The 26,864-nt window shown below is 48.3% G+C and overlaps 1 protein-coding gene across 4 annotated transcripts in view; it reads left to right on the plus strand.

The window, feature by feature from the left end:
- Nucleotides 1–26,864, plus strand: part of CEP295 (centrosomal protein 295) — a 102,940-nt gene that overhangs the window by 14,899 nt on the left and 61,177 nt on the right. For all 4 annotated transcript variants that reach the window (XM_088455723.1, XM_088455726.1, XM_088455724.1 and 1 more), the window contains exons 6-15: nucleotides 3,609–3,725; nucleotides 4,034–4,174; nucleotides 9,576–9,759; nucleotides 17,774–17,941; nucleotides 19,828–20,013; nucleotides 21,365–21,468; nucleotides 22,702–22,899; nucleotides 23,476–23,570; nucleotides 23,665–24,613; nucleotides 24,762–24,882. In XM_088455723.1, coding sequence (XP_088311849.1) covers nucleotides 3,609–3,725; nucleotides 4,034–4,174; nucleotides 9,576–9,759; nucleotides 17,774–17,941; nucleotides 19,828–20,013; nucleotides 21,365–21,468; nucleotides 22,702–22,899; nucleotides 23,476–23,570; nucleotides 23,665–24,613; nucleotides 24,762–24,882 — 2,263 coding nt within the window. The remainder of the gene's footprint in view (nucleotides 1–3,608; nucleotides 3,726–4,033; nucleotides 4,175–9,575; nucleotides 9,760–17,773; nucleotides 17,942–19,827; nucleotides 20,014–21,364; nucleotides 21,469–22,701; nucleotides 22,900–23,475; nucleotides 23,571–23,664; nucleotides 24,614–24,761; nucleotides 24,883–26,864) is intronic.

Raw genomic sequence — 26,864 nt, forward strand, 5'->3', positions numbered from 1 at the left:
CGCTTATCGCATGTTTGCGTGCTCCCGTTTATCGTGCTATCCTATTGCAAACCCTGAGATAACCAACTTGCACAATAATTCTTGCATGGATGACAGGCGATAAGTACAGATGGAAATTAGCGTGTACCCCAAAAAAAGGTGAACTAAGCTAGTGTAACGGTATAGAAGTGTGTTAGTGGTTTTAGTAAATTGTGTCCAAAGGTTGTTATGTGGATTTTTCTCAAACACTGGAAAAAATTATAAAAAGTAATATAGTTTGGCCCCAAAATTAATGCTGTAGTTAAATTAGGAGTACATTAAAATGGGTGTTACCTAATTAGTTATTAAGGAGGGTGTCCCAGTGGTTCTGCACCGTCCTGCCATTTTTAGTCAAAAATAGGTGTTTTGCACAACTTATCAGCTGCTCTGAGGTGGTGAAAAGAAATTTGAGATAATTCCTATACCGCTTTTCGCATAAGCAAAAACTGTGGCTGATAAGTTAGCACGATAACCATTTTTGGAGAAAAGTTTTCAAGGTTTATTGCGGTCAATTGGATACCCCCCTAAATCTGGTCATAGACTGCACTTGTGCAAACGAGCAGCTGAGCGGAGGTCCAAATATGCTGCACAATGGGTCTGATCCAGAGACTGATGCAAAGGCGATTACGCACGCAATAGAGCAATTTGCCATCGCGCATGCGTATAAGGCGCACTGCGCGTGCGCAGCGATGGCCCTCTGATCACGGACGCCCATAGTAATCCATCACAGAGTGACAGGTTATCTGCGTTTGGGGGAGGTGACGGGGGAGTGGTCTGAGAAACGCAGGCGTGCCTGTCCGTTTAAACGCTGTTACGTAGGTGTGCTTAAATTAGGTACTGCGCATGTCTACGCCTGCTCTACGTGTCGAGTTCCCAAGGCTGCGGCAGGTCTGACCGAGATGGCCCCCGGTGTGCGGCGATGTTACTGATATTTACATTTGTATGCGTCGTCTCACGCAGGCAGCGGTGGGAGTCTTTAGGCTCGGGTGACCTTTGCAGATATTAGCATATTTTCGCTGCGCTTTGCGTGCAAAATCACAGCTCTGCTCTCATTCCTGTCCATCTCTGAATCCGGCCCAATGTACCGGAACGGTCTGCACTTGCCAGCATGGAGTCGGCTGAAGCATATGTTTGGTAAGAAATCTGACTATCCAACCGGTTTTTAGTCGTTTTCTTGCTGTGAACTATAAAATTCAGAAAGGCCCTTTCATCAGCTGATCTGAACGATGATTATTCAGTGTACAGGGATCATTATTTATTCTTACTGCTGTCGTGATAAGATGTCTGGCGCTGCTAATGAAAAGTTAGTTTGAAAATCGGCATCATGATCTCTTGCAGATTCTACGACCCTCCTTGGGATGTAGTTTGGAAGCCGACGGTCTAAATGCCAACCACCGGCTTCCAGACTTTCTAATCCCGGCGTGGTACTAATGCCAGGCGTCGAAAACTCGACGCCTGTCATTAACCATACGCCGGAAGAGCGACGCCCAACATACTGAACTAAGGTGTGCCGGGCGCGGACAGCCGCGTGGGTGGGGAGGGTTAGGTTTAGGGCTCTCGGGGGGACTTTGTGTTAGGCACTCCCAGGTACTGTCAGGTTTAGGCTAGGGGAAGGGGAGATTAAGGTTAGGCACCCCCCCAGGGGGACTCAGCTTTAGGAAGGGAGGGTTAGGTTTAGGCACTTAGAGAGGGAATTAGGTTAGCGATACTTACCTTAGGGACGATCAGGATCTTCGCCCCTGTTGGGCTGCCGTTGTTGGGATTTGAACCGCTGGCCAGGCGGCCGGCGGTAATAGCTACTACACCCCCTTCCTCAGCCTGCCTGTGTTGATCTTTTTAAAGGGGAAACCAGATTAAAGTGGTATTCCAGTGAATGTCATAGCTGACCTATGTTGGTAGATTTGGGCTTAAAAGGCCTGATGGACGCGATTGGCAGTTTCAGAAATGTGAATCTCTTCCATCTACATCTTTATGTTCCCATTTAGGTGTGTAGGAGAACTTGTGATGTACGGACTAAAATAAGGGCGATTTAAAGCTGCTCCACCATGGTAAAAGACTTTAATTTTGGGCCTGTAGCCAGAGCCATGGGGACTGCTGAATGCTTTTTTTTTTTTTCTAACATCAGGGCCGACTCCTGACACGTTCTGTCAGTGCGGCCGCACAGGGGTGAAGAAAATCCTGGCCCTCCTCCCATCTGCTGCAGGTATTGTTTTATGGTCAGGGGGTGGACGCAGGGAAGGAGCACACCTAACGGCGGACCTGCCTTTAATTATATATTTTATTATGTAGTACAGGATGGGCTGATCCCGGTGACCTGGCTGTAAACTATAAAGGCAACTCCCATGCTAGTTTGGCGCTACAAGTAGTCCGGTAACAGCTGGAGCACTACAGTTGGCCTATTTGCAGATTAGATCTGCAAATTCCACCAATAGCTGGACCAAAGGTTTCCCTGAGCTCTCCCCATCTGAACACCGCACACGTGGCTGGGAAGACTCAGCAGAACGAGGGGCGGACGGGGAAAAAGGGCTCATACCCTTCCTGCCAGACGCTGCCGTTCAGCTTTATATGATTGGAGTAATGTGGTGATTGAGCATGGCAGGGGGTGGGACAAATGTTGTAATGACACCTTGCACCTTCCCAACATTATTCAACTGCCAGGGGTCTGTCAGAGCACCCGGCACCTCATTGATGACAACATCACCAACTTCCATTGCACCCCATAGAGGTGTGTCTCAAAATGAGTGGTGTTGGGCTATCGTACTTCTTTGGGATGGGATGCGAGGAGCTGAAAATCACAGCTACATATTGCAATACTTTAATCCCCATCCCATCTCCTTATATATTTCAAAGTATAAATCTAGTTTCCCATTTTAAAGGAAATTAGGCCCTGATTCAGAGCCGAGTGCAAGCGGGACGATTTTTATTGACTGCGCATGCGCCGCGTCCGGCGTGTGCGAGCCCCGCTGAGCAACTGAAGTTCAGTCGCTACGGGGCTCACAATAAGATGGGGCGGCTGTCGATGGTGAGTGACATCTAGCTCCGTTTCGTGGGCGGGTAAGGGGGTGGCTGGACAAACGCAGGCGTTCCCTTAGGAACGCCTGCCGTTTGTAGGGAGGTAAGTAGTGGACTTCCTGCTCTATTAGAGCCGAAAGTCCACTTGGCCTTGCCACAGCCTAGACCCGACCGTAGGGTCTCGTCGCAAGGCCGATGGTCGCGATTATCGCGATGGTCTCCTGGCCGCTCGCACAAGCTGTGGATGGTGTCCCACAGCTTTGTGAGCGGCCGGAGAGAGAGAAAAAAAAACAAAAATCGCCCTCAAACCCAGCGAGCTGCCAGCCGGTCTGAATCAGGGCCTTAGACCACAGGCAGACCATTCATCTCGTCCTAGCAGAAAGGTGACCTCTATTTATGGGGCTGAGAATAAATGAGACGACCCTGTTACAGATCTGAGAAGCTAGGTCCTCCTCTGGGCAGAATATTTGCAGAACACACGGTAATTGACTGTGACATCCTGGACTGCTAATGGGGAGGTTTTTGTCGCTTATAAAGCTGTGTTAAACTGTTGATCTCTTTCCTTCCCTTGATGTCAGAACCTTGAGGTTGTGAAGAGACTTCCACTGGTGAAGATCTGCAATGTAGACAGCTTCTCTGCGTCTCACTACCACTTACCAGAAGCCTACGTGGATAGGGAGGAGGACACAGAGCAGGTGAAATACAGCAAACGCATTATTCAACTTGTGGAGCTGCCATGTTATAATAACTGTAAATCATTGTACAACAAGATCGTCCTGTACATTGCATTGCCACCTTTTATAAGGTTCAGGAGATATTTACCAAATACATGTTCAGTGGCTGCTTCCGATACATAATTGTCATGCATATAGAGATGAATGTTCCTTTAGGGACTGATTTGGTGCTGCTGTATGTTGTTTAAAGTGTTTCCTGGCTGTGTGATTGTAGACCAGCAGTAAACATACTTAACCATTGTTCACTTCTATCCTTTACCCATTGCCAGCTCGATGCCAGGGCTGCTGCAGTTGAGGAAGGAAAGCGTTTGGATGCTCTTCAGAAAGAAGAGGAACGAGAGAGGCTGGAACAGATGGAGAAGGCCAACGTCCGGGGGTCTCATGCTTTGAAGATGGTTCAGTTAACACAAGTAAGTTATGTAAGAGTGTAATATAGATGGGCTGTAACTTCCATATTATTACACTTCACTGCAGTGTTTTGACTATATAGAAGTTCCATAAAGTAGTATTATTATTATCATTTGGTTATTATATCATTTGGTTTCAGCATCTACACTAATCATTACTGAAGTCTCTGACAGGCGCTTTTCCAGCTGCAGAATTGGGTAGCATTCCTAGCACTCAATAAATAACATGTGTGAAGTGATGGGGGAATGCTCCTCTTCTCACATGCCAGTATTTAGTGCTCTAAGGAAGTATGGTCACGTTACAGGGACTCCTAGGGGAGTATTCAGTTCAACGTGATGTGCCATTGGGTTTGTGGCAGTGCCTGGCTCCACACATATCGCCCTTTTACGGCACCTGTCGGTGATGATGGTTCTGCCTAGTGGAATTGATCATCTCCTAGTGACAGAGGCGTCACTAGGGTTGATGTCACCCGGTACTGTAATGCACGGTGACACCCCCCCACAAAAAAAAATCGGGGCCATGGAGCTCAGCTCCGCGAACTCTTCCCCCTTACCAGTCCAGCAGTCACACTGTGCTCCTCATGGAATGCCAGGCGCACCCGGCAGGCGTGTCGATGCCACGCCCGATATTCTGGGTAGCAATGCTTAAAGTGGTCCTAGAGATGTGGTGGAACGACCCCCCCCCGGCAATTTATCAATAAAAGGACAGCGTGCGCCTAAGGCGTGTAGCGCAAAAAAGGGGCGTGATCTTGAAGGAACGGGACATGGCCATACAAGACTATCCATAATTCAAATTACGCCACACAGTAGCACAATCTTATCCACATTACACCGCACATAGTGCTAGAGATTCACATTACACCATAAAGTAGTGTCCCTTATTTATGTTCTGACACACAGTAGTGCCCATTTCACACAATGAGCACGTTATTGACACAGTAGTAGTGCCCCTTATTCAATGCCCCCAGTAATAGTGTCCATTATGCAGTTTCCCCTTTAGTAATACCCCTTTATGCAATGCCCCCTGTAGTTGTGCCCAATATGCAGTGCTTCCTGTATTAGAACCCATTATGCAATGCCTCCTATATTAAAGCCCATTATGCAATGCTTCCTGTATTAGAGCCCCTGATGCTGTGCCCCCAGTAGCTCCCCTTATGCAGTGCCCCCTATAGTGCCCTTATACAGTACCCCAGTAGTGCCCTTATACAGTACCCCCAGTAGCACCCCTTATACAGTGCCCCCTATAGTGCCCTTATACAGTACCCCAGTAGTGCCCTTACACAGTACCCCCAGTAGCACCCCTTATACAGTGCCCCCTATAGTGCCCTTATACAGTACCTCAGTAGCACCCCTTATACAGTGCCCCCTATAGTGCCCTTATACAGTACCCCGCAGGAGCTCCCCTTATGCAGTGCCCCCAGACAGTAGTGCCCCATATGCTGTGCCTTCTATAATGCCCTTATACTGTGCCCCCTATACAGTACCCCCAGTAGTGCCCCCAGAACACCCCCAGTAATGCCTCTTATGCTGTGCTCCCTCCCCTGTGCAATACTACTTACCTATCTTCAGGATGTCCACTCCAGGCTGGCTTCCACCAGGAGGGTTCTTGGCGCGCACCGCCTTCTTCCTCATGCCGCGCGAGTGATGACGTCACCGCGGCCGGCGTCCAGAGCCACACACAGGCACATAGAAATGCTCTGTGCCTGTCTGTGGCTCTGGACGCCGGCCGCGGAGAGAGAACTAAGTCACTCGCGGCGGCGGAGTGCAGGACCTCGGTGGAGAGGAAGGGGGTGTGCTGGCAGCAGGTGCGGCCCGCGGGTCTGTATGCTGCTGTTTTTGGTGTCACCCCCTTGAAGGGTGACACCCGATGCGGGCCGCACCCCCCTTCTGACGCCACTGCCTAGTGATGTTTTGTCAGAATTTTCAAGCCATAAATAAAACCTCAAATACTCCAGCAAAGCTAAGTGCTCACAGGCATATTACTCACCAGGCAGTCCCTAAACGTATTTTCTCTTTCGTCTGGGCTGGGGGACACTGGACCATGGGGTTGTAGGTGGGAAGGTGTGGAGTTGGCACTAATGACTGAAATCTATAACTCTCCCTCGCTCCAGTGTAGTTTTAGTGCCTGTGGAAGGAAGGCACGTTTGTTTTTAGGGCTGCCCTGCAGCTTTTTGATAGTATAGGTTTTCTATTTATTTGTAAAGTGTTTTTGTTTGTTTTTACTATAGGTGCTGTGCGCTGCTTATATCTGAGAAGCAGAGTACCTGACAGGATCCCGGCCCTTCCTGTCTCGGGGAAGGTGGGGGGCCGTCTCCTCCTTTTTCGAGACCGGTGGGTAGCTTCGGGAGCGGATGCCTGGGTAGGGGGGGCGTTGTTTCCCGAGGTTATGTGATCGACCTAAGGGGGCCACCGCCGCAGCATTTCTTCGCCACGACATTGACCAAGGAACCGGACAAGAGGCTGACCTTGAACCAGGCTATCGGTTCCCTCTGTTCCGAGGTAGTTATAGCTCCAGTTCCACAGTCTCAACTAGAACAGGGTTTTTACTGTTTTTACCTGTTTCTAGTTCGAAAGCCCAACGGCACTTAAAACTGTGAGCCTTGAATGCCAGCCTATGGGTGGATCGGTTCCGCATGGAATCGCTCCGCTCAGTGGTCCAGGGTATGTCGGCAAACAAGTTTTTGGCGTCTCTCAACATCAGAGACTCATATCTCCACATACCGACTTGGACGAGGCATCATTCTCTACTCAGGTTCATAGCTGGGAGAGCTCATTACCTGTTCCAGGCTCTGCGTTTCGGACTAGCTACAGCTCCACGGGTCTTCACTAAGATTATGGCAGTGGTGGCAAGTCTGTTGCATTCCGAGGGGATAACGATCGTACTTTTACTTAGACGATTTGCTAGTGAAGGCAGTTTTGGCTGCCCAACTTCAGCTCCACCTGGATCACACGGTTCAGGTGTTGCAGTATCATGGGTGGATCCTGAATCTCGAGAAAAGTCACCTCACGACGTGCCAACGTCTGATGTTTCTGGGGGTGATCTTCGATACGGCACTACCAAGAGTTTTCTTGCCCGTGCCCTTCAGGACTAAGTCAGGAAGGTGCTCTCTGACCCTCGCCCATCTCTCTGGCTGGGCATGAAGTTACTGGGTACGATGGTCTCTACCTTTTGAGACCATCCAGTACAGCCGCTTCCATTCAAGGATTCTCCAGTGGGAGATTCTCCGGAATTGAACGGGCCGCTCGGACGACCTCTCTTCTCAGTTTCTGATTCTGTCAGACAGCACTCGTCAGTCACTTCGCTGGTGGCTGATTTCCGATCACCTTCTCCAGGGTCAATCCCTTGTTACTCCTAACTGGATCATTGTCACCACAGACTCAATTCTCAGCGGTTGGGGAGCGGTGACAGAAAACCTCTGTCTCCAGGGGACCTGGTCAGCATCAGAGATAGGGTTTTCAATAATGTGCTGGAGCTCCGGGCCATTTATCTGACCCTATGCGGAGCCCAGGTGGCCAGTGAGGATCCAATCAGAAAATACCATGGCGGTGGTGTATGTAAACCACCAGGGTGGAACCAAAAGCACGCCTTCAATGGCAGAGGCAAGTCTCATTCTCACTTGGGCGGAGACGTTTGTCCCGGCAATCTCAGCAGTCTTCATAGCGGGGATAAAGAATTGGGAGGCAGACTACCTCAGCAGGACCACTTTCCTACCAGGGGAGTGGTCTCTCCACCTGGAGGTTTTCCAGTAGTTGGTCCAGAGGTGGGGACTGCCAGAGGTGGACCTGATGGCGTCTCGCCACAATTGCAAGGTCCCTCGATTTTGTGCGAGATCCAGAGATCTTTTGGCATTCGCAGTAGATGCCATGACAGTTCCCTGGAACTTCCGTCTGGCCTACATTTTACCTCCAATTCCCATGTTACCAAGAGTGCTTCGTTGAGTCAGGGAGCAGCAGGTGTCAGTCATCCTAGTGGCTCCAAACTGGCCGCGCTGGTCGTGGTTCGCCACGGTTCTCAAACTAGCCGCAGGTCCAGGTTGGCATCTTCCCCTGCGACCAGATCTTCTTTTGCAGGGTCACTAGGACCTGCCTCAGTTGGCTTTAACGGCTTGGTTGTTGAGACCGAGCTCTTAAAGGCTAAGGGGTTTTCTTCTTCAGTCATCGGTACCATACTCCGGGCACTGAAGCCGGTTTCTGCACAGAACTATCACAGGGTTTGGAAAACTTATATTATGTGGTATGAGTGGCGTAGAGTGCATACTGCCCAGTTTCGCCTTCTAAGACTGCTGGCTTTTCTTCAGGGTGGTTTGGAAGCCGGCTTGCGGCTCCAATCTTTGAAGGTACAGGTCTCGGCTCTGTCCATTTATTTTCAGCAACGTCTGGATCTCCTTCCAGAGGTGCTGACTTTTTTTTACAGGGGGTTTTGCGAGTGCATCCTCTGTTTCAGCCGCCAGTAGCGCCATGGGATTTGCCCCTGGTTCTGTCGGCTCTTAAGCAGGCACTGTTTGATGTTGTCCGGGTCTTGCGGATTTACTTAGACAGAACTTCGGACTTGCGTCGCACGGACTCTCTATTGGTCCTCTACGACGCCCACAAACGTGGCTGGCCAGCCACGAAGCGAAGCAGACCATTGCAAGATGGCTCCTCTCAATGATCTCAAGGGCTTATTCGGATGCGGGGTGCCCGGCACCAGCCAAGATGTCGGCTCATTCCACTCGGGCTGTGGCGGCCTCTTGGGCGGCGCATCACGGGGCCTCCACTGAAATAATTATCGCGCAGCCACCTGGTTCTCTGTCCACACGTTTGCACGGTTCTACAGGTTTCATATTTTAGCCTCCGGTGACGCCCATTTTAGACGTACAGTTCTTCGGTCAGGCAACCTGAGTGTTCCCTCCCCTGGGGGCGGCTTTTGAAAGTCACATGGTCCAGTGTCCCCCCAGCCCAGACGAAAGAGAAAAGAGCATTTTTGGTACTTACCGTTGATTCCTTTTCTGAGTCTGGCTTGGGGACACTGCGTTCCCTCCCTCACGGTCAGTAGTATTGACATGAGTATGCGTTATGACTTGGGTCCTAATTGACCGTCAGTTTCGTTATTTTTTCGGTATGACCGTGTCACTGAATATTGCTTCTCCTTACCAGACACTTTTGAAGTTGTACTGAAGTCAGGGGTTGCAGAGGAGGGGGGGAGGGGCGGGGGGGGAGGAGGAGAGAGAGAGTTACAGATTTCAGTCATTAGTGCCAACTCCACACCTTCCCACCTACAACCCCATGGTCCAGTGTCCCCCCAGCCTGACTCAGAGAAAAGGATTCAACGGTAAGTACCAAAAATCCTCTCATTTATTTTTTGTGTGTAGAGATTTGTACAGGTAACCAGAGCCAGATGCGCTAACAGTGTCTGTGTTTATAGGATCGGGATAGATTAATGAAAGAATTGGAGCAGATGCAACAGGATGACCTGACCCGAAGAAGGAAAATCGTGGCTAAGATGCCGCAGCAGTTGTTTGAACCAGCCTACCGTCGGGCAGAGATCCGGGAGGATTGGCAGAGGGAGCTGGAGTCGGCCTTTGAGGACATGTACACCAGAGACACAAGTAAGTTTACTTATTTGAATATTTTCCCATTGAGGTTAACATTAATTACGGTTTTTAATAAAACCGTTCTTCTAATGTGTAACTTTAGAGACACAGAGTTTTGAACATATGTCTTTGTAATAACAAATTTGACATATTTAATATTTGTTGAGTTGTCGACGTGAAATGTCGACATTCGGCACAATGCTGACACAATAGGGTCCGGCTGCGCCGGAGGGTTATGGTTGGGCTGCAGGAGCAGAGGGTTAGGATAGGAGTAACGCACTATCAGATGACCGCTAAAACTCTGGATCAGCTGACCACCGGACCCAGAAGACAACGCTAGAGCCGCTACCGGGCAAGTGATTGCCAGGACACAGTTTTGTCGACATTCTAATCATGTTGACATTCCATTAGTGCCGACATGATGAATGTTGACCCGGTCAATGTCGGCATGCTAAACATGTCGACCAAACACAACCAACCCACCTGGGCGCTGTTGGTGGCATCAGACTGGCCAAGCTGGTCGTGCTGTATAAATATTCTTCCTCTAAGACAGGACCTGATAGCTCAAGGAGCATCATTAAGGAAAAAATAGGATTTTTGGTTACTTACCAGTGAATCCTGTTCTCTGAATCAGGCTGGGGGACACTGGACCATGGGGTTGTTGTTGGTTGACCAGTAGCTGGCATATAACTACTGTCACTTTAAGAAGTTTAGCTCCTCCCCCTGCAACCCCCAGAAGGCCAGTACAACTTTATAAGAGCCCATCAAGGAGAAGCAATAACCCAGTGTAACTGTTGGATCAACAACAAAACAGAATTGTAGGGAAAGGATGAAGTACAAACCATTGCACGATTGAGCGTAAGGGAGGGAACGCAGTGTCCCCCAGCCTAATTTAGAGAAAATAATTCAACTGTAAGTAACCAAACATCCTAGTTTCTCCTTCATCCACTAGGGAACACTGGAGCTTCATGACAGTGGGGTATAGACGGTGGGTTGAGTTGAGCCTGGCACTTTAAAAATCTACAAGTGTGACTGGCTCCTCCCCCTCTATGCCCCATCAGCCCCAGTTTTTAGAATGTGCCCGAGTAGAGCCGGTGCACAGGGGCTGTCTCCAGCCCTTAAATTTAATTTTTATATTTGTAAAAGAAAGAATTCAAGCAAGAGGACAGGCAGACTGTTGGCTGTGACAGTCTGCCTGCATCGTGGGAGCCGCCAGAGAGGGTACAACACGGCTACTGCAGCCTGTGTCCGGTCACCCTATGGAGGGGAGGCTGCTTTTGGCAGTTAAGGAGTCAGGGCCCGCCACAGCTAACACTGGCTTGTGTCCGGTCCCCGCTCTCCCCTCACTGCCCAGCGCTCTGGCTGCAGCAGCCCGGTAAGTAGCACACCTCTCCTGACTAGCAGGAGAGGTGTAAATAATCTGCTGGGTCTGTTAACAGCGCGCGGCTGTCAGTGCCACGCTGGTGTTTGCGGAAGAACACCGGCGCTGGCTGTTAGGTCGGCGCGCTCTGGAAACGGCGGTCCTACCTGTGCGTGCCGGTGCTTGTGTAAAAGGCACCGGCACGTTTATCACTGGTGGCGGTCGTGCCGCTGGCCCCTGCATTTAGTGTAAGCCGCGCGCAAATCATAGCGGCGGCCATTAGGAAGGTGGAGCGTATAGGTCCCCCCTCCTCTTCCTCCTTCACCTTCTGGGAGAGGGGGAGAACTAGTTTGGCGCGCTCTGAAAGGGAGTGGCGCCTCATCAGAGCTAGAGACTCCATGAAGACACTGATCGGAGGGGGAGAAGGCTGACAGCTTCTACAGGGGGTCTGTAATTACGGAAGGTAGTTTTAACTACCTTCTGGTTTCTATGAGTAGCATTGTTAACAAAATTCTGCTCCTCCCTTATATTGCACTGTCTGCCCTTGTTACTGAGCTGCATTATTATTGAAATTCTGCTCCTCCCTTATTGCTCTGTCTGCTCCCATACTTGAGTAGCATTATTATTGTAATTCTGCTTCTCCCTATACTACTCCTGCATTCCTGAGTTGTATGTGGTGTCTGTCTGTGAGTACATGACATCCAGGACAGAAAAAGCTGCTTCACAAAAGCTGTTTGCCTGCACTAAGTGCAGGAAAAAATTTACCCATGCTCGCTCCGAAGGGCCTTCCCTGTGCGAGACGTGTGAAGCAGAGTGCGCTAACACGCAGTCTGTCACTCCCTCCTTCATTAATAGTTTGGCAGGGGTCATGGCGAATCTTTCTTCTGAATTAGCCGCTTGCCGTAGGGAACGGGAGGCCGCCAGAGATCTACCTAGCACATCTCACCCTTCTTTTCTAGCAACAGAACCAGCGTGGACTCAAGAATTTAGTCCGCTCGGTGAATAGCCTTGCTCAGGTGATGGGTTCTGCGTTTAAAGCTCCTGAAGCTACGGTAAGTCGCTCATCTAAGAAGAGGGCTCTTCTGGCAGTTCTCCAGTCGGATGAGGATTCGGCAGCGGATCACTCGTCTCAGGAGGAAGGGGAGATGCTGGACGAATCAGACGTAGAGACTTACTCACAAGAACCTGAGGCAATGCAAGGTATTGATGCACTCATCCTAGCGGTAAGGGAAGTTCTTAAAATTTCTGGCCAGGAAGCTCCAGAATCGTTAGAAGACTCCTTATTTGCCAGGTCACAGAAGATGGCCGTCACATTCCCTGTTTCTCTCCAGTTGGACGAACAGATGACGGCAGCCTGGCAGAATCTGGACCGTAAATTCCAGATTCCTAAGCGTTTTTACTCTTTACCCATTTCCTGCGGAAAATAGGAAGAGGTGGGAGACCCCGCCGCTTGTGGATTCTTCGGTTTCTCGGTTGTCAAAGAAGACCACGTTACCTGTTCCAGGAGCTACTACATTGAAGGAAACCTCAGAGCGGAGATTAGAAACCACTTTGAAATCCATTTATACAGCCGCAGGTGCACTTCTCCGGCCGGCCTTGGTAGGATCTTGGGTCAACAAGGCTGTGGAAAAATGGGCGGAACAATTGACTGAGGGTCTTAAATCCAACACTCCGCGTGCAGATCTGATTACCTTGGCAGAACATATTCAGGAATCTGCAGTATACTTGGGAGACGCCTCCAGAGATATCGGCCAGGTAGGCGCTAGGATTTCTGCTTCGGCGGTCTCGGCTCGCCGGGCACTTTGGCTTCGTGCCTGGCAAGCGGATGCTGAGTCAAAAAGAGCAGTGGAAGCTCTTCCTTTCACAGGCGATATTTTATTTGGTCCAGAGCTGGACAAGTGGATCTCGCTGGCCACTGGAGGTAAGAGTACCTCCTCCGCGTCACTCGTTTAGGGGACCTTCCTTTAGTTCCTTTCGAGCATCTGCAAGATTTCAGGGACGATCGCGAGGTTCGTCTTCAGCGGGGCGAGGAGGCCGTGCTAGAGGACGTCAAGCGAATAATTCCCGCCGTCCAGATCCCAAGCCAGCAGACAAGCCTGTGGCATGACGGGCTCCCATCCCATCTCGGAAATCCGAAGGTGGGGGCTCGTCTCCAGCGTTTCTCGGAGGTTTAGAGACTGACTTCTCCAGACACTTGGGTTCGGAATTTGGTATCTCAAGGATACAAGATCAAGTTCGCTTTCACTCCTCCTGTGCGTTATTTTACAACAGGTTTGCCCGTCGATCCCTTGAAGCAACTAATTTTACGTCAAGGGATCGAGAAACTTTTGCTGGCCGAGGTTCTTGTGGCGGTTCCCACTGCACAAAGACAACAAGGGTTTTACTCAAACCTTTTTGTAGTTCCGAAACCGGATGGGTTAGTCAGACCCATTCTGAATCTGAAATCCTTGAACCAGTATCTTTCATTTCACAGGTTCAAGATGAAGTCTCTCCATTCTGTCATTGCGGGACTAGAGGCATGAGAGTTTCTGGTGTTGATAGATATCAAGGACGCCTATCTGCATGTCCCAATTTGGGTTCCTCACCAGGCTTTCCTCAGATTTGCCATCAGGGAAGCTCATTACCAGTTTCAGGCCCTGCCATTCGGTCTCTCGTCAGCTCCCAGGGTATTCACCAAAGTGATGGACGTCATGGTGTCTCACTTGCGCTCTCGGGGGGTGACGATCGTTCCGTACCTAGACTATTTACTCATCAAGGCTCCGACGGCAGAAGTCCTTTTACACCAAGTGTCCCTTACACATCAGATTCTCATTCAACACTGATGGATTGTGAACTTCCAGAAGTCTCAGTTGATGCCGTCCCAGAGACTTCAGTTCCTAGGAATGATTCTAGACACTGTTCTGCTTCGTATATTCTTGCCAAGGGACAAGGCCACAGCCATACAGGAGCTGGTTCGTCTGGTGCTCAGACCCAGGAAAGTGTCTGTGCATCTTTGCATCCGTCTCCTGGGAAAAATGGTGGCTTCTTTCGAGGCCATACAATTCTGCAGATTTCACTCCAGAATTTTTCAACTGGATCTTCGGTCTCAGTGGTCCGGGTCCCACCTACAGATGCATCGGCTGGTGCGTCTGTCTCCCCGGACCCGCATATCCTTGCTCTGGTGGCTTCGAACGGAGCATCTGTTAGCGGGTCGACGCTTCGGAATTTGGAATTGGACCTTGGTCACTACGGACGCCAGCCTCCGCGGATGGGGAGCGGTGGTTCTGGGCAATCGCTTCCAGGGACTTTGGTCGCAGCAGGAATCCCTATTACCAATCAATGTTCTCGAACTGCGGGCAGTCTACAGAGCTTTGATACAGGCTGCTCCTCTGTTACGAGGACTTCCGGTTCGGATACAATCCGACAACGACTCGGAAGTGGCATACATAAATCGCCAAGGAGGAACCCGCAGTCGTCTGGCAATGAGAGAAGCCAGTCGCATCCTTCTGTGGGCAGAAAGACACGTAGAGGTAATTTCCGCAGTGTTTATTCCGGGAGTCGACAACTGGGAAGCGGACTACCTCAGTCGTCAGGATCTTCATCCCGGGGAGTGGTCCCTTCATCCCGAGGTCTTTCATCAACTGGTTTGCAGATGGGGGAAACCACAGATAGACCTGATGGCATCACGGATAAATCAACTACCTCTTTACTGCTCCAGGACCAAGGATCCGGCAGCGGTGGGAGTAGATGCTTTACTGATCCCTTGGCCGTACAGCCTTGTGTACCTGTTCCCACCGTTTCCGCTTCTCCCTCGGATTCTCAAGCGGGTCAAACGAGAGTCGTCCTTCTGGCAGACGAACCTTGGCCTCTTCCGCTACGATCGGACCTTCTACAACAGGGTCCATGTGTGTACCCGGATTTACGGCGGCTTCGTTTAACGACCATCCTAAGAAGCCATGGTGTTCCTAGGTCGGTCATTCCTACCATGCTTAGGGCTAGAAAACCGGTAACATCAGCGCATTATCATCGCATTTGGAGGGCTTATCTCCTGGTGTGAAGGTCATGGATCTTCCACTTCCTCTTTTCATTTACCACGTCTTCTACTTTTTCTTCAAAAAGGCCTTGATGCGGGCTTACGCTTGGGATCGCTTAAAGTGCAGATTTCTGCTCTTTCTATTTTTTTCCAGCGTCGTCTAGCTCCGATTCCAGAAGTTCAGACCTTTTTTCAAGGGGTACTTAGAATTCAGCCACGGCTCCTTGGGACCTGAATCTTGTTTTATCTTTTCTTCAGTCATCCACCTTTGAGCCTTTGCAGGAGGTGGAACTGAAGTATTTGACTTGGAAGGTGATCCTTTTATTGGCCCCGGCTTCGGCCAGACGAGTGTCTGAACTCGGAGCTTTGTCCTGCCGTTCCCCTTACTTGATTTTTCACGAAGATCGGGCGGAACTTCGTACCTGCCCTTCCTTTTTGCCCAAGGTGGTCTCGGAGTTTCATCTGAATCAGCCGATTGTAGTGCCAGCGTTGTCGGACTCTTCCGGGGATTCTCACTCCTTGGATGTGGTTCGGGCACTTTGCATTTATGTGTCCCATACTGAGGGACTACGTAAATCAGAGGCTCTGTTCGTCCTATATGATCGGCGTGGCTGGCCTGTGTCTAAGCAAACTTTGGCCAGGTGGATTCGTCTGACTATTCGTCAGGCATATGTTGCTTCTGCTCGACCACCGCCGTGGCACATAGAGGTATCTCAGCTTCACAGCTTTGTAGGGCAGCGTCGTGGTCTTCGGCTCATACTTTTGTACGTTTCTACAGATTTGACACTTTTGCGGCTTCTGCTTCAAATTTTGGTCGCAGTGTCTTGCAGGGCATTCAGCACTCTCCCCCCCCCCAGGAGGGTAGCTTTGGGACGTCCCCACTGTCATGAAGCTCCAGTGTCCCCTAGTGGATGAAGGAGAAAACAGGATTTTGGTATTTCTCCGATTCCACAGAGGACACTGGACGCCCACCTAGTGCTTCTTGCCTGTTCTCAGTTACTTGTTCTGCTTCAGTTCTGTTGCAGTTTGGTCTGTTTTCGCTGTGTGGCTGTTTATCCCTGCAGCCTGCTGTGTTCTTGCAGTGTGTCAGTGTGTTGGATTGTTTCTTTTCCTGTTCTCCTTCTCTGTTCTTCAGTCTGTTCTCCGTCTCCTCTCAGGCTCAGTTCTTTAAAACTGGGGCTGATGGGGCATAGAGGGGGAGGAGCCAGTCACACTTGTAGATTTTTAAAGTGCCAGGCTCAACTCAACCCACCGTCTATACCCCACTGTCATGAAGCTCCAGTGTCCCCTGTGGAATCGGAGAAATGGATTTAACGGTAAGTACCAAAATCCTGTTTTCTCTATCATCAAGGCTAGGGGACACTGGACCATGGGACATTCAATAGCCATCCCCCAGGTGAGGGAATGCTCAGGCTGCCTAACCAGAGAACTGTACGCCCAAAGTGGGTGCTGCCGGAGACAAAAACTTGAAGCCGGTAAAGTGTGGACAGAGGACCAGGTAGCTGCACGGCAGAGCTGTTCTGCCGAAGCTCTGTGCTGCGCTGCCCAGGAGGTCGCCACTGCTCGTGTAGAATGCGCCGACAGCCGGTCGTCCCGCACTGGATTAAGCCTGATTGATGGCCGAGCGGATTTAACGCGCAATGGTCTGCTTTGTACCCGGCCAACCGCGTTTCTGGCCGTCGTACAGAACAAGCAGGGAATCTGTACGGCAGACGGAGGAAGTCCCATCCAAGTTGATCTGCAGGACACGGGACTATGTCTAATAGAGCCAGTTCATCCCGGTCCTGGGAAGTTTCAATGCTCCCAGGAAGTCACTGATCATTTGTTCCTCTGATGCCTTGCAAACGTAGGTAGCTTGCATCAAAACAGACAATGGAGGATGACTTCTTTATATTGGGGTGGGGAAATCTGTCCCTCAAAACAGATTACTGAGTTCCTCATAGGGCATGGTGCATGGGAGCCTCAGATGAGCAACTGTTTTGTCCAGCCACATGGTTCTCTGTGCATTATTGCGCCAAATTGTATATATTTAACCTTTCTGTGTCTAAAGATGCCAATTTTGGCCGGGTTGTGCACTGCAGTTCTGGCAGCTTAGGAAGTTCCCATGGTCCGGTTTTTGCACAAGTGGATGAAAGTGAGAACCACATTTTTATACTTGTATTAAATCCTTTTTGTTTGGATCCATTGGGCGACACCGAGCACCCACACGTTTATGTTCCAATTCTACTGTAAAAATCTAACCATTCTTAATGTTTTTCAGGGACTCGTTGTTCTGGGTTCAGTTCTGTCCTGCGGGGCTTGGTTAAAAGAACTGTTTACTGCAGGATGGGGATATAGAAGAGGGAGGTGCATAAAACCATATTTGATATTTTAAGGTGACAGACCTAAAGGAAGCTCTATACCCCACGGAAAAGATTTAACACAAATAGAAAAATCCTGAATTTCACCACCTATTGGAAACTAATTTGTTGAAATGCTGATAAAGTGGATACATGTTTTAATGCAGTTGTGTTGAGGTGCAGTACTTCCAAACAGCCCATTGTTGGTGCTCTTTAAGTATGTAGAATTCTGTGTTCTCCAAATATGTAAAATATATATATTAAGATGATGTATGTTGGTTATTAATGTTCCTAACACATCACTCTATACACTTTAAGAGATGAAAGGGGACATGGTCCTGCACCTAAAGCCCCAGCCCCTACCTGAACCCTCTGTTACGAGTGTTGATGAAGATCTGGATTTGTCTGTGGAGCCGGAAGCATTGTCTAATGTGAATCATCGCTTGGCAGGAACAGAGGATCCCTCGCCAGAAGCTGTTCCCCAAGGTCAGGAGATGAGACGCTGGAACAATTTCTTACAGATTGACGCTAATTTTGAGTAAACTGACGTGTTGCGTGGAATAATTACTTCCAGAATCCTTAAAGTGCAAATAATTGAGGCTGCTACTTTATACCCTGAACAAAACGTACCTCCTAGTTCAGGAATGTCAAACTCAAAATACCAACCGGGCCGAATATTCAAGGTCTACGAGTATGTGGGCCGCATGACAAAAAAAAGTCTTATATAGAATTTTTAAAGGTTTATTATTAATAAAAACGAATGCAGTGCCCCTTATGCAATGCTCCCCTGTATTAGAGCCCCTTTTGCAATGCCCCCTGAAGTTGTGCCCCTGTAGTGCCCATTATGCAGTGCCCCCCGTAATACCCCTAGTAGTGCCTCTTATGTAGTGCCCATTATGCAATGCCCCCTGTATTAGAGCTCCTTATGCAATGCCCCCTGTATTAGAGCTCCTTATGCAATGCCCCCTGTATTAGAGCTCCTTATGCAATGCCCCCTGTATTAGAGCTCCTTATGCAATGCCCCCTGTATTAGAGCTCCTTATGCAATGCCCCCTGTATTAGAGCTCCTTATGCAATGCTCCCTTGTAAAAGAGCTCCTAATGCAATGCCCCCTGTATTAGAGCCCCATATGCAGTGCCCCAGTAGTGAAAAAAATATGTAAATTCTGCGCACACACTAGCGAAATGCCACTCGGTATATGTGTGGTCCCCACCACACTTCCACAATAAACAACACAAAAATACACGCCAAGCGCAAATTCTAAAGGGTACTTCAAAGAATCTGTGATCTTCGTGAATGTGTACAATAATATGGTAACAAGTCCACACAAGCAAGATCCTTCTTATAGATCCTTCTTATAATGCTGTTTTTCTTTAGCGAATTCCTCAAAAAGAACAGAGAACAAATAGTCCGTGAGATAGATGTAAGTCGGTAAAAAAACAATATAATATCTCCACTTACATCTAAGATTCTGTTGTCCGTCCCTTCTCTGTATCCAATCTTTGATAATAGAATAATGCTCCAACTCAGATTTTTCCAATAAACCGCAATTCGTCATAAATATCAAAGAAACAATCCTTAGTGTAATTCTGAAAAATGTATTAATACACACAACAGACAATTGGCCACGTACCAAATGGGGCCTTCAGACCAAGGCAGGGGAAAAAACCATGCAATCAGTGTCCCTCTAATCCGGATAAGGAACACTGTAGAGTAATCTCTCACCCTCTCTGTCTGGGTTCCCAAGGCAGCCACGATGTTTCACCCGTCACTCTAACGCGTTTCGGCTCTCAGCCTTCCTCAGAGTGTAACTGGTGAATGGTGCTCCTGGCTTTAAATAGCCCATACAATAACCACGCCTACTCCAATAATAGGGAGGATAGTGTACAGTTTTACAAATCTTAATAATAACAGATGACTCATATTAAATATCTCATGTTTCTACATACTTCACTCACAATGTCAATTTTCGGCACATATAAAAACTCAGAAAACATGTGGAGTAATGAAAACCTTAATTATCCTAACCCGGAAAATAAACTGACAGTCGTGATAATACACGCTAATAGGCTGACCTTTCTGTCAGTTATTCCTAAGATGGGCGCGTTTGTGTCGTGTATCGCTGGGAGTAATGATGACCCATACTTTCTCCGGCGCTAAAAACCAACACCGGCGTCCTCGTGGTGGAGCGCCGGAAGTGACGAGGACTTGCGCCTCTTCGTACACATTCACGAAGATCACAGTGCCCCCAGTAGTACCTATTATGCAGTGCCCCCAGTAGTGCCTATTATGCAGTGCCCCCAGTAGTTCCCATTATGCAGTGCCCCCAATATGTTATTATAACAGATTTTCTCTTTGATCGTGTTATGTAGAGGAGCCCAGAGTGCCACAATCCCGGCTTGTGCTGAAGAAGCTGTTAAACAGGATCAGGAATCAGAAGGACCAGTGGAGTGGCAGGAGTGAGGCAGAGACAGTCAGTGACACTCTGGAGTCGGGTTCGCTGCCCATTGACAAGGGAATGGCAGATGTTCCTCAAGAAGAGGAGAACACGTCTGAAGGTAATTCCTGCTTCTGTATCACTCCTCTGTGAAACTTCTGTCTTGCATTGATTTTGATGTTTTTATGAGGAGTTTTTTTTTTTTTTTTTTAATAATGTTTCCGCACATTCATGTGACCTTTTATAGGTGAGTAGAAAATATTACGAGCCCCATTCCAGGGAATTATTATTTTATTTTTTATTTATTTTTTTTGAGTAGTTTTCAGAAACAAACCTAACAAAATATACTTGTTTTAGTTTTTTTTCGTTTTATTTTGTTATAATATCAGGGTAATATAATTAAGCAGAGAAAACAGCATATATTACAGAGATGTGGTAACATCCAATCACATCACTGGGATAATGACACAACATGGCAGTGTACACACATGTATACAAAAAACTGGTAGACATGGAAGTACCAATACACAGCCTGAGGTTCCCCAACCCTGCTTTATGGGTGCAAGATGCCAAGAACAGGACCAACTCCTAGGTGAGAGGGGAGACTGCAGTCGCCGTTAGCCTCCAGCCAAGAGGTGGGCAATAAATGGCACCCCAGCTGTTGTAGAACTACACATCCTAGCATGCCCTGCCACAGTATTGCTATTTAGTCAAAATACAACTTTTGCAAATCATGCTGGGATTTGTAGTTTAACAGCTGGAGGGCTGCTTATTGCCCACCGCTGCTCCAGCCACTGGGATCTGCACAGAAGGCAGAGCCCTCGTGTTCGAGGAGATGATGGGGGGGGGGGGTGTCTTGTGTTGGCAGCTCCACACTAGGCACCCGCTGGTCACAACCCATGCAGTTCCTCTTTCCTACCTGGGGTGTTGCTCTTTGCTCTGGTGCTTCTAGCACACTCCGGTCTGTATCTCAGCAGTCTTTTGCATTGTGCTAGAAGCACCAGAGCATACAGCGCCATCCCAGGCAGGAAATAGCAACTGCACAGGTTGTGGCATGTGCAGGGTGCTAGAATGAACACTAACAAAGTTAAATGTTTTTGAGGATTGTTTGTTCTCTGGGGTGTGGTAAACAAAATGAAGGAGTTCCCTGCAGGGCGGGGATACTGAAGGGGGCACTGTATGTACTGTATGTAATTTTATTTTGAATGACAAACTCCTGGCCGAACATCCTATCCATAAGATCTTCTGTTATAATGATTTAACATAAATACAAACATCCTGTTATTCTGCTGCGACTTCATAAAGGGAGTCTCTATTCAGAATGTAAAACTATGAAATAAGTAGCAATGGCGAGTCGTTTACTTTATTTTCTACACCCCAGAAGTAGGTGTAATAATCCCATTCCCTTTGTACGATTTCGCTGACTGGCAATGCTGCTCTTTACAACTTTTTTTTTTTCTTTTTCCCCTTAGAGAAGTACATGAGCGAAAACACTGTTCTAGCTGGAAAGTCTGTCCTGCTCCATCCTCAGGAGCAGGCCATGCGCATCAGAATGGAGGCAGATAGGAAGAAAAAGGTGAATAATTATATCCTGCGTCATTTAACATGTCTACGTACCACAAAATAGGAGTAATTAACCTAAATCCATTAGACGTAATAGTGACAACATAAGAGGAACGATTGAGATAACATATACCTAGTGCAGGGTATCTCACCTATTTATGCGTCCATGCTGGTGTATTATGTGTTTATGTACCTCCTGCTGCTTAGTTTCTGTAGATTGGCAGCTTGAGACCATGGCCTTCCTTCTGTCTGTCATTGCCCAACGTTGGCCCGTATTCAATTAGTTTCGCACATTCGATACTTTTTTGCATGCCGCACTTTTCGACGACTTCGCTTGTCTTAGCCACGGAAACTTATCTGGTGCGCGCCCCCACTATTCGCCGTATTCCATTTGAAAGGGTGTGAAAATGCGTCCCGGCGACACTCAAATAGGCGAAAAGTGATGCCAGAAATGGGGAAATCAGCCTGACACCCCCCAAAAGATGCACTAACATTGGGGATCAGTATAGATGCCCCCGAATAGCCCTGCTGAAGGTATTTGGGGTACTTAAATGCTCTCATTAGCTGCTAACTAGCGTCTTTGCACAAGTGGTGAAGAATAGCATTTAGGAGGTTTTTTGGTGAAAATAACTAGTCCCAGTAAATTTGGGGTACCTGAAAATGAGTGTTAGCATGGTAAAAAAAAAAATTGCAAAAGTGAGGTTTTAAAAAAAATCTTCAAAAATGCACCTTCAGCAAGCACTTGCAAACAAAAACACCCACCCCCATACTTGTAGACACCCCCAAAGTCTATTTCGCTAGTTTTTAAGTTTTGTTCTCCAACTTTGAACTTTTTTGCCCCCTTTTTCAAAGTCTTTTTTTGGGGGTGTTCTTTTAATTTTTTTTTTTTTTGTATTTTTTTTTTTTTAGACGCAGGTTACCTTTTTGGAGAACTGTCCTAAGGGTGCAGGGTGGTTTCCCCACCTTTGCACCCCAAAACAGCAATTCTTCACTTTTTTTCGACTGCATTGAGTTTCCGCACCTGTGAAAAGTCGCCATATTTAAATATGGGGATAAGTTTTTGCATGGTGAAATTACGTCACCTGCAATACTTTTTCGCCGAAAACAGCTTTTCGCACCGAATTGAATACGGCCCATTGTTTTATTACTATTTTACCCATTGTAAATCACTACGGATTATGCTAGCGCCATATAAATAAATGTTGATAGATAAAATAAATTCTCCTTCCTTGTAATGTGTTTATAGGCAGAAGACTTAGAGCAACAGAAGCAGGAACAAGTGCAGCTGCTCAGCAAACTGGAAGAGGAGCAAAAACGTTTGGAGGCAGAACATTATAAGATGCAGCAACAAATGCAGGAAGCCGCCAGAGCACAGATGGGGCAGGAGAGTCTCGCTGTAGAGGAGGAGAAGTCAGAGCCGGTGGTGCCGGAGAGTGAGTCGGCGGTAAGTGACTGTTCTCTTGTAACCACTTTATCTGGTTATGTACAAGACGGTTCTCAGAGAAGGTTCGGGCTGAACCAGTCTGCTACACAAAGTTGTTGCAGTTATCCTGTCTGTGAATCACTCGCAGCCTGCATTCTAATGACTATGGCTTCCACTCATAAGGTTCTTCACTGTGCAGAGCTTTCGGTCCACTTACAAGGTTCCCTGTCCATATATGGTTTTCCTTTAGTCTACTGTGAACATCAAGAAACGAATGTATAATATATTATTGTTATAGTCTGTTCTAATTTCTGTGATGGCGTTAGTAAGTCTCAGTGTTCAGTATAGTCGCCATGGAACAACCCCATTGTCCCATCATTTCCTCGCAGGTGTGTCTTGCCAAATCTCTTTGCGGTGTGATGGCTCGGGCAATTAAGCCTTAATTGAAAAGGTTCACAATTTTAGAATCTGCTATAAAGGCCTTGGCATTCAGATTTGGTGATTTAACCTGGAAAGCATCCTCAGTTACTTGATGTTTTGCCCTATCGTGTTGTGGAGAAACCTGGCTTTAACAGCAGTGTTGTCTTACCCTCTTAGATGGCAGCACCAGTTTCGGAGATGAACACCTCTGTTGAGAGTCTCCATATTCAGATCATCCGGGGGTACCAGCAACGCTTGTTGCAGCAGAACAGGTATTTCTCCTAGTAAAGTATCAATTCTCCATTGCAGCATACGTTACTTCCCGTATTACAGTACTTTTTCTGTTTTTTTTCTTTTTTGTCTTAGGCAACATAAGCAGTCCGTAGAAGAGGCACGAAAACGTTTGCAAGAATACCAGGAATTGCTGAAGAGGCGATATCCGCCCTTATCTTACCAAGGAAGAACCGATCATGGTCCGGAGAGCACAGAAACTCTGCGTAGTCCAAAGCCAGGGAAGTTTGAAAATGAAACCAATGGCCCTTTGTCATCTGCACTTGGTGGGACTGTTAAACTTCCTCCACAAACCGCAGCTCCGTATAATGCTCTGGTTTCGGTGAATCAACCATCACCACAACACAGTGAGTCACGTGGTCTAATGGGGCCTGGACGGATGAGTCGTTCAGAGGAGCAGCTTGAGACTCTTCCTTTGTCACACAGGGATTTCTTGGCACAACATGTTGTTGACCCCCAAAAGCTTACAAGCTGTGTGGGGAGCCCCGTCAGTATTCCTTCTCCAAGCATCTTCAATGGAGAAAGACATCCCCAAGTACGGTCATCTCACACAGAAGCACAATATCAGAGTCCAGATGGAGATCTCCTTAGACCGCAGCGTTCTTTGGTTGGGTCAGAAAAACATTCCTCCACATCTAGCCTAGGAGAGCACGACACCTCATCAGGCACATCGTACCATCCTCTTCCTTCAGCTCTATCTTTAGGTCTGGCCGATATTGATGTTTCTGAACCGAATGTTCCTTTAACAATTACTCAAACACACCTAAGGAAAATAGATATTCCGTCCCTGGGAGACTTCTCCAATGTCCACGAATTCCGGGAGAGACTTCTTTCCTCCTCTGCAGAGATCCATGCGCAACAGGATCAGCTGAAAGAGATGCAAGTCCAGCTGGACAAGAAGAGGGAGTCTCTACTGTCCAAGCAAAAAATCCAAGAAGAGCAGCTCCTACAGAAACAGGTGGAATTGGAGGAGCAAATGCGGAAGCACCAAGAGTCCCTGGGAAATCTCCTTGGCTTCCGAGAGGTATAAGAAAAATGTTTCTGCATGTACAGATGCTAATGACTTGTTTCGTCTTGTTTATGTGACCATCTAACCCCAAGAGCAGCTGAAAAAGGTCTGTTTTAATGGACATTTATACTTTTAATATGGGTATTTTTGGTTTGTTTTTAAGCCAAGTGATGGAGATTTGCCCACTGACTTAAGCCAGATTCCAAAGAACGAATGCTATAGTTTTATGTCTACTCTGCTGAAGGCGTTGGACGACAATCGGGACGATGTTATAACGACTGCCGGTAAGTGATGCATTTTTATAATGAATTATTACTCCACGCCAGAAAAGACTTTAAGTTAACATGGTTTTAACGGCTTAAGCTATTATTGTGGGTTGTAATATTTTAGGGTTGTGAGATATCAGTACACTGTACCTACTTTATTAGGTTTGTCTTCCAGAGTTATGAATTTTTCATTCTTCCTTTTTGGGGGTAGGTGGGTGGGATGTTTCTGTGCATTTGTATTGGGTGTTGCTACAACCAACCTCTAGCCTACCAGTGTTTTGATCAAGGTACTAGGCCACCTTGTAATGAATCTGAGTATTAGAATAATCTGACCCAAATGTTAATGGCTAGTAAATGCCAGCTACTATAGAAATGGCAGCAACATATAGAGAAACTTGTCCTTTGTGAAAAAAAATTCATACATACAACTAGACATTGCAACCTACTGTTTGCTAGGGGTTTGAATTGGGTTTACTCTACAGTAAGTGATCAGATGCCAATAAGCTGATCAAGTGAGATAAATACTTCTCATGTGAAGTTACTCACTGTATCACCATTGTTTGGTTGTCAAAATAGGAGTTTTCTACCTCAGGTTCCTTAGGGATCCACAGGGATACCTTGGGGTATAGGTCTTGGCTCCAGCCATGGGCACCACAGAGTTAAAGATGTCCTCCCAGGATGCATCGTGCCCCCTCCTATACCTCGCCCCCAGGCCAAGGCACCTCATTTTCAGTAGGTGCCCGGCCGGGAGCCGGTCATCGCAGAGGAGGCCTGTGTATACAGCCCCTGAAGATCTTCAAGAGCGGTAGCATAGGACTGTCCAGCGGACGTCCATGCTACCGCTCCGACACCCCCGCCGACCACCGGTAGCGATCCGGGGAGCTCGGCGGGCTCTTGGGTGTTCCAGCTAGCGGAACACCCGGGGGCCTTGGACTCTGGCCGGACGTACGAGGGGCTGCATAAGGTAAGCAGCGGGCGTCTGCGGCAGGCGCCCACTGAATCACAGTCCGGCATCCCCAGGGCTGGGGGCTCCCTGGGGACGGCAGTATAGTGGAGCCAGGCGGATGCCTGCGCTCTCCACTTGACCACCAGGGGATACGGGGTTGGAGCGTTGCGGAACACGCTCCAGCATCCCGGGGGGGTTAATGGCCTGCCAGGGGAGGATGCCTTCCCTGTAGCGCACAGGAGGCTCCTCCCCATCACTACTCTCCGCCGCCTTACATTAAGGTTTTGGCAGGCTGAGGCAGTGACCCTCCTCAGGCCCTCCTCCCTTCATCCTCCGGCGGCCATTTTATGTGACAGACGCTGTGGTGACAGGGTGCGGAGCCTGGGGTGCCCCTTACATCTCCTCCAGTAAAGGTCAGCGTATGTAGCGCTATCACTGCCAGGCTGTAAGTCTGTGTATGTGATAGTGCATTTAGTGCAGGGTTTTCTGCATTGTATGTGACTTTATGCTAGCGCTGTGTGCCTGATCTTTCTCCTGTCAGCCATTTTAGCTATCCCTATTTCTTCCTCCTGACCAGCCCTCTCAGTGCCAGTACTGTCGGGGTAGGAATTTACCTCACTGTTTTAGATTTATTTCTGTGAAAGGAGTGTCACATACCACTATGTCCAGTGAGGACTCTGTTAGAGGAGCACCTCTCCTATTTTCCTGCTCCAGATGTAAAGCAGGTGTGGGGGAGGGGGCGGTACTTCAGGATGGGTTATGTGCTGCATGTTTGGCCATCCCTAGTACCTCTGCTGTACCCAGCACCTCTCAGGAGCCACCTTGGGCTTGTTTTGCACAAGCCCTGACTGTTCTTGTAAATAGGCTTGCAGCCCCTCCTACGTTTCCACAATTGGGGTTTGCACAGCAGGCGGTAGTCCCGCCTCCTGTTCTGGGAGTTCCAGGACCGTTAGTAATGCAGTGCCCCCCGCAACAGGTCCTTAATCAGGCTGACCCAGGTTTGTCTGATTCTGGGGTGCGGGGCTCTCAGCAAGATCAATCTAGACCTGCTAAA

The sequence above is a fragment of the Taudactylus pleione genome, unplaced genomic scaffold (assembly GCF_031769625.1).
Source record: "Taudactylus pleione unplaced genomic scaffold, aTauple2 ptg000667l, whole genome shotgun sequence".
In the NCBI taxonomy this organism is placed as follows: domain Eukaryota; kingdom Metazoa; phylum Chordata; class Amphibia; order Anura; family Myobatrachidae; genus Taudactylus; species Taudactylus pleione.